This window comes from Chrysochloris asiatica, unplaced genomic scaffold (assembly GCF_000296735.1).
Source record: "Chrysochloris asiatica unplaced genomic scaffold, ChrAsi1.0 scaffold00026, whole genome shotgun sequence".
Taxonomy (NCBI): Eukaryota; Metazoa; Chordata; class Mammalia; order Afrosoricida; family Chrysochloridae; genus Chrysochloris; species Chrysochloris asiatica.
In genome coordinates, this window is record NW_006408544.1 from 19,447,563 (window position 1) to 19,464,385 (window position 16,823).

Consider the following 16,823-nt stretch of genomic DNA (forward strand, 5'->3'; position numbering starts at 1 on the left):
GTGAAAAAATGGAAGACTATAATACAATAACATTTAACATAATTAAAGAACTAAAGGAAAACACAAAGAATTAAAATAAATGAAGAAAACTGTGCAAGAACAAAATGATTCAAAACAAAAATAAAAAAAGAGATGCTGCAATGAAAAGGGATAGCAACTGAAATGAGAAAAACAGAAGGATTTACCAACAGAAGAAAGAATCTGAAAATTAGGAGAGAAAATAGTTAAATATAGACTGAAAATCAACAAGAATGGAAGCTTAAGAAGGATGAACACAGTTTAATGAAATTACATGACAACAACCAGACACTGGAATTTCAGAAGGAAACGAAAGAGAAAAAGGGACAGAAAGAATATTGAAAGAAATGATAGAAACTTCCCCAATCTAATGAAGAACATGAATCTACAAATCCAAGAAGTTCACAGACCCTCAAGCAGGATAAACCCACAGAGATCCACACCAAGACATAGCATAGTTAGTTGCTGCTGTTGTAGTTATATGCCATTGAATCAGTACTGACTTACAGCAACCTTATATACAACAGAACTGCCTGGTCCTGTGCCAACTATCATAGTTAAGCTCTCAAAAATGAAAGATTAAGAGAGAATTTTGAAAGCAGTGAGAAGCAGTCTATATGAAGGATGCCCAATAAGATGAAATCCCAATTTTTCCTCAGAAACACTGGAGGCCAGAAGGCAATGAAATGATATGTTTAAAGACCTAAAAGAAAAAAAAAAACAAAAACTGTCAATAGGAATATTATACCCTGTGAAACTATCCTTCCTGAATGAGGGTAAAATTAAAACATTCCCAGATAAACAAAAACTGAGAAAATTCATATCCACTAGACTGGCCCTACAAAAGAATACTAATGGTGGAGGTGGTGCTTGATGTTCCATGGAGTTGGTTCTGACTCACAGCAGTGTTGTGTAGGGTTTCTGAGGCTGCAAATCTTTAAGGGAGCAGAAAGCCTCATGTTTCTCCTGTGGAACAGCTGGTAGATTCAAAATGCTGACCTCGTGATTAATAGCCCAACTTGTAACCCACTACATTACCAGGACTTCTAAAAAATACTAATAGGAGTTATGTGAACAGAAAAGAAAAGATACTAGAAAATAATTGTTGGTTATGGTGTTGGAGGACAACATTGAAAAGTGCCATGGCTGCCAAAAGAACCAATAGATCCGTTTTGGAAGAAGTGCAGCCAGAGTGCTCCTTGGAGACCAAGATGGCCAAACTTCATCTCTCATACTTTGGACATATTGTCGGGAGGGACCAGTCACTGGAGAAGGATATCATGTTTGGTAAGGTGGAGGGTCAGAGAAAAAGAGGAAGACCCCCAACGAGATCGACTGACCAAGTGGCAGCATTGATGGACTCAAGCATCAATGGACACAGTAGTGAGGTTGGTCCAAGATCAGGCAGTGTTTCGTTCTGCTGTGCATAACATTGCTATGGGTTGGTACGGACTTGATGGCACCTAACAACAACAACACACATAAAAATATAGATTCTTAATAAAGGGAAATGTATAGACAAGTATATGGGCTAGTAATAAGCTTTTCATTCTAAATGTTCTGTCCATCATGTATTTTAATGATAAATATATGAAAGGCAAGGATTAAATTATAGTATTATGGTTAAGTGTTGTTGAGTTGATTCTGACCCACAGAGACCCTGTATAGGGTTTCCCACAGAGACCCGGTATAGGGTTTCCCAAAGAGACTCTGTTTGGGGTTTCTAAAGAGCAGCTGGTGAACTTGAACTACCCACCTTATGGTTCAAAGCAATTTTTGAACGATAAGGTCGACTGTTCAAACTCAACCAGCCACTCCTCAGAAACCCTATACAGGGTTGCTATGAGTCGGGATTCACTTGACAACTCTTAACAAACAACAAGGGTCAATTAGTCAAGATTTAACAATGAAAAATAAATATGTACCCAACATCTGAGCACCTAAATATGTGAAGCAAACAATGAGAAAAATGAAGGGAAAACAAATAGTACTACAATAATAGTTGGAGAATTCAATACTCCACTTTCAATATTGGACAGAACTTCCAGAAAGAAGATCAATAAGGAAACAGAGGGCTGAATGACACTATAAAGTAACTAGACACATAAACAAAACACTATCCCCAAACAGTACAATATACATTCTATTCCAGAGCACGTGGATCATGCTCCAGGGCCTACCACATTTTAGGTCACACAATAGGTCTTAATAAATTTTAAAAGACTGAAATCATACAAAGCATTTTCTCTGACTACAACAGAATGAACCTATATATTAGTAACAGAAAAAAATTTGAGAAATACACAAACATATGGAAATTAAACAATACACCATTAAACTACCAATGGATCAAGGAAGAAAAGAAAAATCACAAAAACCTTAGTGTAAAATGGAAATGAAAGTACAACAAACCAAAACTTAGGGACTTCAGCAAAGGCAGTCCTCAGAGGGAAACTTACAGCAATAAATGCGTCCATAAGAAAAGAAAGATCTCAAATTAACTGCCTAACTCAACTCTAGAAACTAGAAAGAGAAAAGCAAACTAAATCTAAACCTACCTGAAGAAAGGAAATAGCAAAGATCAAAGCAGAAAGATATAAAATAGAAAAACAATACAACTAGTAGTTGGTTCTTTGAAAAGATCAATAAAATCAACAAACCTTTAGTTAGACTAACAAAGATTAGAAAGGAAAATACATCAACAACCAAAATAAGAAGGAGGGAACATTATAAATGACCTGATAAAAATCATGAGCACCAGGCAGAATATTCCAAGCAACTATATGGCAACAAACTGGATAACCTAAATGAAATAGAGAAACTCTTAACAGCACACAACATACACAAATTGATTCAAGATGAAATAGAAAGTCTCCATAGACCCATAACAAATGAAAAGATCAAATCAATGATCAAAAACCTCCAGATACACAAAAAATGTGCTGGACCAGATGGCTTCACTGAAGAATTCTACCAAATATTCAAAGGAGAATTCATACCAATGCTGTTTAAATTTTTCCAAAAGATAGAGAAGGAAAGAATACTCCCTAGTTCATGAAGCAAATATTACACCGATACCAAAACCAGAAAAAGACACCACAAAAAAGGAAAACTACAGGACAATAAATCTTATGAAAACACATGCAACAATCCTCAACAAAATACTAGAAAACAGAATCCAACAGCATATTAAAAGAGCCAAACACGATGGCCAAGTGGGATTTATTCCAGTAATGGTTCAACATTAGAACATCAGTCAACATAATATACCACATCAATTGTTGTTGTCAGGTGCCATCGAGTCAGTACCGACTCATAGCGACCCTATGCACAACAGAACAAAACACTGCCCAGTCCTGGGCCAACCTCACAATTGTTGCCACACTTGAGTCCATTGATGCTGCCAATCCATCTCGCTGGGGGGTCTTCCTCTTTTTCTCTGACCTTCCACCTTACCAAACATGATATCCTTCTCCAGCGACTGGGCCCTCCTGACAATATGTCCGAAGCATAGGAGATGAAGTCTGGCCATCCTGGCCTCCAAGGAATACTCTGGCTGTACTTTTTCCAACACAGATCTGTTGGTTCTTTTGGCAGCCCATTGGTACTTTCAATATTCTCCTCCAACATAACTCAAATACATCAATTCCTCTACGATCTTCCTTATTCACTGTTCAAGTTTCGCATTCATATGAGGTTATTGAAATTATCATGGCTTAGGTCAGGCGCACCTTAGACCACATCAATAGAACTAAGGAAAAGAACCACATGATAATCTCAATGAATGTAGAAAAAGCATTTGATATAATCCAATACCCTGTCTTGATAAAAACCCTAGAAAAGATTAGAATAGAAGAGAAATCCCTTAGTATGATTCAGGGCACATATAAAAGGCCAACACGCTCTCACCACTTAACGTTGTTTAAAACATCCTAGCCAGAGCAAAAAGACAGGAAAAGGAAAATAAATGCATTGAAAAAGAAATAAACTTATCTGTGTTCATGGACGATAGGATCCTACACAGAAAATTCCAAAGAGTCCACAAGAAAACTTCTAGAGCTAATAGAAAAATTAAGCAAAGTTACAGGGTACAAGGTCAGCAAACAAAAATCAGTCAGGTTTATATCCACCAACGATGAGATATAGGAAAAGGAAATCATTCCATTTATAATAGCATTTAAGAGAATAAAAGATTGAGGAATAAATTTAACTAGGAATGTAAAGGACTTAATACAATGAAAACTACAAAACACTGCTGAAAAGAGAGTGAAGAAGACTTAAACTAAATGTAAATATGTTCCATGTTCATGGATTAGGTGACAGTATTGTTTAGACATCAATACTACCTAAAGCAATCAATAGATTCAATGCAACCTCATTGAATTCCTAAGCTTTTTACAGAAGTTAAAAAAAAGCAATCCTCAAAAAAAGCAAAGAGAACAAGGTAGGAGAACCTGACTTCCTGATTTTCAAGGCATACAAAGGGACATCAAAAAGTTTGTGTAAAAATTCATTCTTTTCGTTTCATTCTTCTATGAATTTTGCGACGCTGCCTTGTACTACCCAGCTACAGTAATCAAAAAAGTTTGGAACCAGTATAACACCAGATGCACAGATCAAGAGAATAAAATTGAGGGTCTAGAAATAAACCCACACATCTATAGCCAACTGATTTTTGAGAAGGGTGCTAAGTCCATTTGGCGGGAAAAAAAGAATCTCTTCAATAAATGGTGCCAAGAAAATTGAGTTTTCATATGCATAAAAATGAAACAGGATTGTTGCTTCACACCACCCAAATTCAAAATGGATTAAGGACCAAAATGTGCAAACTAAAACACTGAAAGAACAGCAGGGGCAATGCTGCCAGGTCTAGTTTTCAACAACGGATTATTAAATATAATAACAAAAATACAAACAGCAGAAGGTAAAATAAATATATGGGACCTCATAAAAATGAAAAACTTTTGTTCATCAAAAGACTTTGCCAAAAAAGTGAAAAGACATGCTACAACTGTGAGAATATCTTTAAAAACCATCAACAAGAATCTAATAACCAAAATATATATAAAACTTAGACAATACAACAATGCAAAGACAAATAAGACAATCATAACATGAGCAAAGGACTTAACTAGACAATTCACCAAAGAGGACATTCATATGGGCACCAAACACATGAAAAGATACTCAGCATCATCAGCTATCAGATAGATACAAATCACAACCACAATGAGATACTATGACACACCTGCTAGGATGGCTAAGATTAAAAAAGCAAAACAGAAAATAACAAAAGCTGACTTGGATGTGAGGAAACTGGAACCCTTATCCATCGCTGGTGGAAATGCAAAACGGTGTAACTGTTATGGAAAACAGTGTGGCAACATCTCAAAAAACTTGTAGAACTGCCATGCTGTTGTTGTTGTAAAGTGCCATCAAGTCGATTCTGACCCACAGCAACCCTGTACAGGGTTTCCGAGGAGGAGCTGGTGAGCCAAAACCGCCAACCTTGCAGTTCAAATGGCTTTACAGTCTGGCGCATTAGTCCACAGAGCCACACCAAGACTCTGTAGAACTGCCATATGACCCAACAATTCCACTCCTAGGTATATGCTGTCAAAAGACTTGATAAAAGAGACTCAAAAAAGACTTGTTTAACAATATTCATTGTAGCACTATTCACAATAGCCAAAAGGTGGAAACAACCTAAATGCCCATCGACAGGTGAATGGGTAAACAAAACGTGGTACATACATACAATGAAATACTGCTCAGCCAGTGGAAGAAATGAAGTCTTGATAGATGCTACAATATGAATAAAGCTTGAAGACATTATGCTAAGCAAAATAAAGCAATCACTAAAGAACAAATATTGTATAACCTCATTTATATAAAAGGCAAGAAAAGGTAAATATACACTGATCAAAGTCTATTAGTGGTTACTAGGAACTGGTGATGTCCTTTCAGCATACGTATTCAATCTGTATGCTGAGTAAATAATCCAAGAAACTGGATTATATGAAAAAAAAATGCGGCATCAGGATTGGAGGAAGATTCATTAACAACCTGCTATTCCGCGGGAGAAAGATGAGGCTTTCTACTCCCGTAAAGATTTACACCCTCGGAAACCCTGTACAGGGTCGTTATGGGTCGGAACCGACTCGAAGGCACTTAACAACAACAACAACAATCCGCTATATGGTATGGTACTGTAGGATCAGCACTGGATTCTGAACTACAAGGTTGACAGTTCAAACACAACAACTGCTCCTCAGAAACCCTAAACAGGGTCACTATGAGTTGGAACAGACTCGACAGCACTTAACAACTAACAACATATGCAGATGACACAACTTTGCTTGCTGGAAGCCAAGAGGACTTAAAATACTGATGAAGATCAAAGATAACAGCCTTTAGTATGGACTGCATCTCAGTGTAAGAAAACAAAAATCCTCACAACTGAACCAACAAATACAGTCATGATAAATGGAGAAAAAATTGAAGTCAAAGACTTCATTTTGCTTGGATCCACAATCAAAGCTCATGGAAGCAGCAGTCAAGAAATTAAAGGATATATTGCATTAGGCATATCTGCTGGACATGACCTCTCTAAAGTGCTCAAGAACAAAGATCGCAGTTTGAGGACTAAGGTGTGCCTGACTCAAGTCATGGTATTTTCAATATCGTCATATACATGTGAAAGCTTGTCCCAAAACAGATCTGTGTTGGAAGAAGTATAGTCAGAATGCTTGTTGTTAAGTGCCGTTGAGGAGGTTCTGACTCACAGCAATCCTGTATAGAGTTTCTGCGGAGGGTCAGTGTGTTTGAGCCACTGACCTTGCAGTTAGCAGCCCAAAGCGTAGCCACTACATTACCAGGGCTCCAGAATGTTCCTTAGAAACCAAAATCTAAAGAGTAGCTGTTGAGGCTGCTTCTGTACGACCAAAGACCACATGGAATTTGGTTCCTTGGTTTGGAGGTTTAGGGTCATGGTTTCATGGGACACCCTAGTCAATTAGCCTGATGATGTGTTTAGTACGTCTGTTCTGTTTCCTAAATTGTTCCTAAGGGGCTTAAAAGCTTGCAAACAGCCATCCAAGGCACAATTGGCCTTTGTTCACCTGGAGCAATAAAGGAAGGAGAGTCAAGAATGTATGACTAATTGTCTCCATGAACAACTGCCTTCTTTGCCATGAGACCAGAAGAATTGAACGATGTCCAGTTAACATTACTGAGCATTTTGATCAAAATTCCATAGAAGAATCTTGATTAAAAGGGGGAAAATACAGAAAAGAATTTCATATTCCCGTGGACTCGAGACTTCCTGGAGACTTGGAAGACTACATGAAACCCTGAAGCTATTGTCCTGAGATAATCTTTAAAACTTAAACCAAAAATACAACCTGAAGGTTTCTCAAAATCAAGCAGTAGTTTTAACTATAAAAAACATGTCTGCCTTGAGCATTATGTTCTTCCAAGAACTATCTATATCGTCGTGGTTATGAGTCTGTTAACCTCACAGTCAGCAGTTCGAAACTACTAGCAGTTCCATGGGAGAAAGATAAGGCTTTCTGTTCCCATAAAGATTTACAGCCTTGGAAACGCTATATTGGGACGGACTCCATGGCACATAACCACCATGATATGGGATCAGAGGGACAACAGCAATTTGAAAAATTCGATAGGAACCTTAGAGGGCAGTGAGATTATGTTATTATAGGAGGAACTCAGAAAAGGAGGCTGAGAACGGAGCCACAACTTGAAGAATGAATCAATGGCACTTGTACACATAAAAACTGATGAATTAGTGTATGTTTCTATTGTATATATTCTCAACATTAAAAAAAAAAGAGTCTTAAGAACAAACCAGGAATGAAAATTTAAAACACTGAAAACCTCATGAATAGTTCAAGAGGTGTCACACTTAAGTGTCTGAGGCCAATCTCAGAAGTCACAGAGAAACTGGAAAAAAACACCAGAACTGAAGTCACATGGAACAAAATACTTTCTCTGCTGTTGGAAAAAGTAAGGGAAGGAGGAGAAAAAGGAGATGCTGGAACAAAGGCACGACCTCTTATAGAAGAATCTAAGCTCACGCTTCCCAACTCTATAAAACCAACACCATGTGGATTTCAAAACAAATCTTCAACAAGAGGGACACATATACACTGACAAGTACATGTACACACAGCACTCAACTGTACGGAAAGATAAAAGGGTCTGGATGCTAACTGATGCACTTGCCTATTTTTTTACCCTTCTGGACAGTAAGAGATAAAATATAATCTTACTTTCTCGTTTAGCTGGACTTGGCTGCTGCTACTGTCTGGTTTGGAGTAGCTGTAGTTGGCAGATGATCCATCTCTGGTGCATCAAAAAAGTATGCCTGGAATAAAAGAGAACCATAATGGAAGTTAAGACACAATGTCCTAGGTGAGTGTGTTCCTCTATACTTCATGCCCACAGTACTCCTGGGCATTTGTTTCCTCTGCTACCTCTGCCACCACACTGGATTACAACTGCCTCTGCTTATGTCTGTCCCTCATACTTGACTCTCTGAGTGCCTTTTCAAACTTCACTATCATTTACATCATCTGACTGAACCCTCATAACAGCCTTGTGAAGCAGTCATTATTATCTTCATTTGACAAAGGAAGAAATTGAGGATCAGAGAGATCATCACTTGAGCAAGTGCACATGACTAATGAGGGATGCAAAGCTACATCCGTCTGACTCTAAAGCTTAAGCTTGAGCTCTTGTTGTCAGATACCATGGAGTTGATGTTGACTCACAGTGACCCCATGTGGCACCGTAGAACTGCCCCATAGGGTTTTCTAGGCTAGTATCTTTAGGAGCTGAGTACTTAACCACTGTACCATCCAGGGCTCCCTCTCAGGCCGTACATTATACGGTCTTTCCTCCAGGGCAAAGACTGTATTTCTTCATTTCTGTGTTAACAGCACCTGGCAAAGGGCACACATTCTATGTAAATGATTAGTGTTTAATGAATGAAACTGAGATTGTTGTTAATTGCCACTGAGTTGGTTCTGACTCATAGCGACCCTGTATAGGGTTCCCAAGGAGAAGCTGGTGAGTTCGAAACGCTGACCTTGCTAAACCAGTCGGCTCTCTGCAAACCTGTAAAAGGAAGGTCTAGGCATGCCTTATCTCATAATTCTTCAACTGGGAAGTGAGAGGTTGGATGAGTGCTTTCATTCACCATCTATAATTTAACTGCCACAAACAAGGAGACGGAGGAGGGAAGATGTTAAGAGAAACTTTCCACCCATGTTTCAGGGTTTGAGAAGACTAACTTTAGCTCAGGAAAATATTGATCTCCTAGCCTTTGTACATTGGCTGCTCAGAAGAAAGGTAAACCTGTTACTACATCAAGGACCACTGCTATGTAAAGTAAAAGTCAAAAACCACCGAGTCAAGAGCCAATTACCAGCTCTGCTCAGCATTAGCCAGAAGGGGGCACCAACACAACACGCCAGAATATTCTCAACTTATTTCATATTACCCTACAGTCAGTACCCAAAGTTTCCAGCAGACGCCTTTTCCTGCAGACTCCAGCCAGCCTGTCACATTCCCAGAGGAACTCGCTTACTTTTTAAAGGGCCTCCTCCTAGGGTTCCTTTCTACAGCTCTTTTCTGAGGCAGGAAAGAAAGTACCATCCCAAAGGTGGGAACAGGGCCCCAAACTGGCAGTGCTGGGTCCTCCTTTCTCTTGCAGGTACACTGAGCTGCAAAGTCCTCACAAGCAGGAACCAGACTTTCTTCCAGGCTACTGTAGGAAACCCACATCAGGTTGACTGAGCCAGAAGGCTCTGGTTCTAAATCTATGTCTGCTACCAATTCGCTCTGTGACTTTGGGCAAGTCACTCTATTCCCAAGGGCTTATCTCTTACATGAAAGGATGATCTCCAAGGACCTTTTCTTGAACAAGCTATAATTCTATGATTCATTAATTCATTCAGTCCACAAATTCTTAGTAACAACAACCACAGCTATCATCTGGGGAGTGCCTATTGTACACTAGGCATATACCTCATAATTAATCTGTGCCATCAGCCTGCAACAGGCAATTTCTCTTCATTTTAAAGATAAGACAGTTAGGGTTAACAGAGAGATTTCCCTAAGACTATACAACTAATATGTCTCAGTATGATTCAAGTCCAGCTGGGTATATGCCCTTCTATTCTCCAACCTGTAGTCCTGGTGTGACACTCTAGGATAAGCACAGGCTCAAAAGGTCAGTTTGAGCCAGCAGGTCAATGGTCCAAACTCTCCAGCTACTCCTTGGAAACCCTATACTAGGTCACTATAAGTTGGAACCCACTCTATGACACTTAACGACAACAATTCTCCAAACCAGCCTGCAATTTGATTACTTACTATGGAGGGAGGCAGGAGCCCTGGTGGTATCTTGGGTTAAGCATTGGGCTGCTCACTGAAAGGTTGGTGGCTCAAACCTACCAGTCGCTCAGCAGGAGAACAATGAGGCAGTCTGCTTCCATAAGATTTACAGCCTCAGACACCCTATGGAGAAGTTCCACGCTGTCCTACAGGGTGGCTATGGCAAAGCTAGGCAGAGAGAGCCCGAGTGGTACAAAAGGTCTGCAATCAGCTACTGACCTGATTAGCAGCTCAAACCACCCAGTAGCTCCACAGAAGAAAGGCCTGGCAATGTCTCTGTTAAGAAAACCCGTTGGAGTACTTCTACTCTGTAGCACATGGATCATCATGGTCAGGGATTGAGTCCAAGGCAGCTAATAGCACAACCCAGGCACTGTGGCTCTAGGCAGAGTGGAGGTCTTCAGGTTGAGTCACACCCAGACCAGGCTCTGTAGGAGCAGGGGTAGGAGTGTCCCCCATCAGAAAGTTAAGGCCCAAGACCCTATGATATTAGCCAGGGCTTGTACACCTCCAACCATGGGCCAAGGATACATGCTCTGGGTGCTTCCTTAGCCAGCCACCAAATTTGTTCCACAACAAACTCAGAGATCATTTACATGTGCAAGTCCTGAGGGGCCCTCAGCAGGTGTGGGGCTGCCACATGTTTCACTGCACTAACCTGGGTCTCCCAGGGGAGAGTGAGAAAGCCAAGCTGTCTGCTTCAGCTGGTGTCCCTCAGCTCAAGTAACTCCCCTGCCAATTCCTCTTTGCCCTTCCAGTGATAATAATGCCATCAGTTTGTGTGGCTTGCCATATTTTTCACGCTGCAAACGATACTACTCATCCTTAAAACAACAGTGAAGATGTCACTACAGTATGATCAGCCTCTTCTTTCTAAGTGAGGAGGCAAAGAGGGGAGGGACCCAGAGCAGGGAGCGTTAGGGCTGGGGCTGGAACCCAAGTCTTCTACTTCTGCTTCAGCGCTCTTGTATTGTCTATGTCCTCCAGGAGAGACAAAAGGAGGGAACCTCCAGTGTAGAGAACAAAACTAGGCATGGTGGGCTCCTGGCTAAATATGTGGCCACAGGTCGGTTCCCTTGCTAGAGGAGAAAACTATGCCTTCCCCTCCAAGAAGTATCTGACCCACAGTAGGTGCTCTGCCATTGTCCAACTGGCCCTGTTCTTTTGAATCCCTTACAGAGTGGAACAAGGCAATGCCTTTTCTCCTGCCTCCTTCTCACCACCACCATCTCAGTCAGGTATTAATGGGTAAAAAGTCCAGGAGATGGGAAAGATGCCAGTGAGAAACAGTTAGTTACCATGGAAAGGGCATTCTCTTCAATGTGGGAGACTTGAGTTTTAGTCCACTGAATAATTGTGTGACCTTGAAAAACTCTTACTGAGGCCCTAAAAAGGAATAGACAATAGACCAGCCTTAAGGAGTTTCTGATTACATGGGGTGCTTTTACTAACTTCTCTGCATCTAGAGAGCTCCTCGCAGTACATGAAGGGTTTTCAGAGCTATCTCATTCAGTCTCACATAAGCCTAGGACAATATGAATCTCTGACAGATGAGGAAACCAAGGCTCTGAAAGTTACATCATTTACACCTTGGTTCACAATGTTAAGGGCTCCCAATCCAATGCACTACTTCAGGATAATGTTCTTTCTTAGAAAGTTCCTAAACAGCAAGATGAGCAAGTAAATCCTATCTTTAGTGCCATTTGCCCCAAAAGGTAGTAACAGGTATTGTTGTTGTTAAGTGCTATTGAGTCAGTTCCAACTCATAGTGACCCTGTTATCAGGTTTCTGAGGAGTAAGCTGGTGGGTTTGAACTGACAACCTTGTGGTTTACTTAACCTACAACACCATACCAGGACTCCAGTAACAGGTATAGGAGGTGAAAAATCTCACCACAAGTACCATTGGGATAGACTCGTAATAATAATGAAGAGAACATGCCTGCTCCATCATCCAGTCGGTCCGGCTACTCTCTAGGCCTCACAGAACTGAACAGGGCAGTGTCTTTTTCCTGCTTCCTCCTCAGCACCAACTTCTCAGCCAAGTACAGGGAAAAAAATCAGAAGGGAGTGGGGTGGGGGGAATGCCAGTAAAGTACAGTTAGTTACAAAGGAAAGGACATTGTTCTTCAGCAGACAGAGGGTCATAAGAGCATTTCAAGATTTGATCCAGAAATTGATGCTGTCACTCTGCCAAGTGTCAAACCAACAATTTTGTCTCAAAAGCTTAATGCTAAGGCACATGTGAAATACATTGTACCAGAAATACAGGTCTGTCTCTCAGCCAGCTCTACTTGGTATGATGCTTGTTTAATGAGAAAATACAGGGATCTTACTAAACGAAATATGATTGTCTATTGACAAAAATATTCAAGTCCATATAGTGTCAAAGAAACATCTACTCCCACAATTGCAAAACTGGACCAAAGGTCTAGACTGCGCTCTAGAGATGTACTCTAAGTGCTTCACGACATCCTCCCGTGAGTATGGCCTTTCCTTCATCAGTGACTTTTAACATTCTTGAATGCTCCTTTTTTAAAAAGTGGCATCAAGGCTTAGTAAGGCCATGGACAGAAATGTTTGCACATAATGTATACAGCATATAGTAAGCCACACTTCCTTGAGGTCAAAGGAAAGGGAACAATCCTATGTGGCAAAAAAATATTATACCCATGTTACAGAGTGATAACTTCAAATTCAGAGATGTTAGACAACATGCCAAAGATTACACAACCAGTGAGTGACAGGCCTGGCTGACTCAAAAGGCACATGCTCTTTCTAAAAGGACACCTAAACACATAAAATTTTAAAACCTACTTTAAATGTTATTCACCTTTACTAGAACTCCATATTCCTATATTTGACTTCATTCTCAAGCTTTCTATTTATGAAACTTTAAATTTCCAAAATCTTTATAGGAAAGAGGGTAAGTCAAAAAGTGTTACTACTAGAATTCCAGCTCATACATGCACAGGTTTTTTCCAAGCAAAATGTGTTTTTAAATGTTTTTTGTGGTCAGTATATGGCTGTAGACAAGTTCTTTCAGTAAGGCACTTACCTTAGTCTCCTTAGGATGCCTTTTAAAAAAAGTCTAATCAAAACAGTGACTTCTAAGGGGATCTGCTAAATCAGTTAAATTTAAGACAGAAATAGCAGCTCATACAGTAACTGTTTTTGTCTTGTTTTATTTTTTATTCCAAAGGAGTGATCTTGATATAGATTTTCTTGAAGGACACAGGAACTTATTATGAATTTGTTTTAAGAACACTGGAAACTGCGTTGATGAGAAAAGGTCTAGAAAAGTTGTGTCAAGAAATTTTTTGACACATCATAATAATGTACCTGCTCAAGGGTAGCAAGGGCTGTTCTATCAAACTTTCATCGGGAAATCTTACTCCACTCACCCTATAGCCCTGATCTTGCCCCTTCAGACTTCTTTTTGCTCCCCAAACTCAAAGAACATGATTTGAGTCCCTCAAGGATGGCAAAACTGCAATTTTGACATGTGTAAACCAAAGAGCATAGAATTCTTCTGGAAAAGGTTAGAGAGGTGGAAAAACTACCATCAGAAGTGTAGACCCAGATGGAGATTATCTCGAGACACAACAGCTTCACATTTTGACATTTTTGCTTAATAAAGGTTTCTATGATTTTGTAGCAATGTTTTTTTTTACTTACCCTCATATATACAGAAAACCAGCAAAGGCTGTGTATCCCCAGTCTTGCCTCCCAACTCCATTTTTAGATCCTTATGGCACTGTAGATAAGCACTGGACTGCTAACCCCAAGGGTAGTGGTTCAAATCCACCAGCTGTTTCTTGGAAACCCTATACAGGGTTACTATAAGTTAGAACTGACTCAACGTACCTAACAACAACAGTCCCCCCATACCTCTCTGTGGCCAAATACCAAATCTTCACCAAATGTCAGAAATTAGGTAATGCCAGATATTACAATGAAATTCTCATAACTTGACCACTGTCTACCCAGGAGAGTCTATTTAAAATGATAATTGTTTCAAGGAGCCAGCTTAAAAGAACTATCATGCCTAATAGTTTGAGGTCTTTTAGCATTTGTGTATAAAAGACCAAAAAGAATATAGGAATGAGATCATACCAAACAGCCCACAGAAAGAAGCGTATGAAGCAACAAAATCGTCACAACTGTGGCCAATGCAATGCGCCGGTTATCTTCACGAACAGCTGGCCAAAATGTCATTGCCAAGACAGATCCTGATATGCCCAGGGCAATCATGACTAGAATCCAACGAACAGCTTTCTGGGGGATAATCCACAGTATCTGAAAGAAGAGAAAAGGAGGAGAGGGAGGGGTTCTTTGGAGGCATTTCAGAGAGGCATTTGTTCATTCCAGGCACATATGTTTACAACGGCCCCTGAGCCAATCAGCAGCTGGGCCCCACTGCCATTCTGGTTTTTCAGCGCAGGCTGGAGAAACGCCACCAGCATGCAAACCAAGGCGAATGCTTTCATAATAATGAAGGGCTCGAGATTCAGTGAAGGCGCTTGGCTCCCTAACCCCATTCAAACTCAACTTCTCAAATCAAAGGGCATTTTTCAGGAGCACATGAGTGTTAGGTTAGGGGAGAAATAATGGATGTTGGCTGGATTTTCAACCAAGAACAGGGTATCACTCCGAATCTGCTCCAGAAGTGATGGTACTTACTGCTGTGGGGATATAAATGAAGAGTGAATATCCATAGACGCAAACAATCTCCAAGAATGAATAAGAAACGAAGTTCATCACTTTGCTGTTTCTCCACATGAGAAAAGCCCAGAGTGCGAAAGGCACCAGCCAGGCATAGGCATAGATGACTGAAGCTGCTATGGACACTGAGGATGAGAGGACACAAGTTTTAGTCCCATCATGTCTTTAATACATTGCTACAGTAATTCCTTCTCCCTGTTACCACTGTTTGCCATCGAGCTGATTTCAACTCATAGCAACCCTATAGGATGGAGAAGAAGTGCCCCACAAGAATTATTCTAAGGTTTTAAATCTTCATGAAGTTTTCTCCTACAGAGCCACTGGGTGGATTCGATCTGTCAACCTTTTGATCCACAGCTGAGCACATGGTCATTGTGACACCAGGGTTCCTTCTGCCAATGTCTTACTGCACTTACTTCCCAACATGGCCATCTGCTTCATTAGACCACAGATTCCTTGTATATAGGGATCGTGTCTTCATTGTTCTAAGCCCAGCATTATACCTGATGTCTAGTAGATACACTAGAAATGTTTGTCAAGTTAATCAATCTTTAGCAATTGTCTTTGAGGACCAGTAATCTCTCAAATGGTTTTCAGGATCCATTTAGTAACTAACAACTAATACTACTAAACAATAGAAAGATGCAACTGAAATGTTTCAGAGAGTCACACTGTAAGTGTTTTAACTATACTGAGCATTTCAATCAAATAAAAGCCAACTATCCCTTTGGAAGAACATGTCCTCTTTCCTAGTATAACAAGAGCTGACACTGATTTCTTTAGCAAATTTATTAAAATGCCCTGGGTACAGATTAACTTGCTCTGCATGCTATTTAGCATTCCTCCTGTCTTTGAAATGGGGAGTTCCAGCTCACTGATGAATTGCTGGAAATATTCTCCAGTTTTACTTTCTTCTTTAAATAATTCTGTCTCTGTGGTGGAAATGCTATTTAGTGGTTCCTCTGAGCCGCAACGCTCAGTATATCACTGTCCCTGCTCCTCCTCTTCTAGTAACAGTGCCCCCTAAAGGACTCGTTTTTCCTCTTTGGGAGCTGTTGTTGTGAACTGCCGCTGAGTTGATTCCAACTTAGAGCGACCCTGGAAAGAATTTCCAAGCGGCTGGTGAGTTTGAACTGCTGACCTTGAGGTTAACAGGCCAGTACTTATCCTACAGCACCACACTGGAGTGGAGGGTCATCAAGCCTGGCTAAGCCCACAGCACCAGTCCTTGCCACATGAAAATCAGCAGGTAATTTACTTCATGCTCTTGGCAAAAACAAAGGTACACCGTGTGATTACAGCCAGACTCTGGTCAAGATATTAGATTGTCCAATAGCTTTAGCTCCCAAAGCAGTTTTTACATATTGGGAACTCCTTGTTTAGCCAAATGTAATTTTGCTGACATACTGCCTTTTTCTTGGAGAACTAAGAGAAGGGCAAGGGAACTACTGCTATGGTTATTCAGCGCCTGGCATCATGCTGAACGCTTTATTGAGAGGTAAAATAGAAGACAAGGGCACAGATACTGTTCCCAGACTCTATGGGCTCACATCCTACATCTGCTGCTTACTAACGGTGCAACCCTGAGTGGTGAGTTCCTTACCAGTCCTGTTTCAGTTCCCTGATCTGTACAATGGGAATAATGGTAAGGTACACCTTATA

At 40.4% G+C, this 16,823-nt stretch overlaps 1 protein-coding gene across 1 annotated transcript in view; it reads right to left on the reverse strand.

Moving 5' to 3' along the window:
* Nucleotides 1-8,309: 8,309 nt before the first annotated feature.
* The window catches only part of YIPF1 (Yip1 domain family, member 1), a 24,757-nt gene continuing 16,243 nt past the window's right edge, over nt 8,310-16,823 (reverse strand). The window contains exons 6-8 of the mRNA XM_006839790.1: nt 15,120-15,286; nt 14,553-14,735; nt 8,310-8,404 (exon numbers count right to left, since the gene is read on the reverse strand). Coding sequence (XP_006839853.1) covers nt 8,318-8,404; nt 14,553-14,735; nt 15,120-15,286 — 437 coding nt within the window. The 3' untranslated portion in view covers nt 8,310-8,317. The remainder of the gene's footprint in view (nt 8,405-14,552; nt 14,736-15,119; nt 15,287-16,823) is intronic.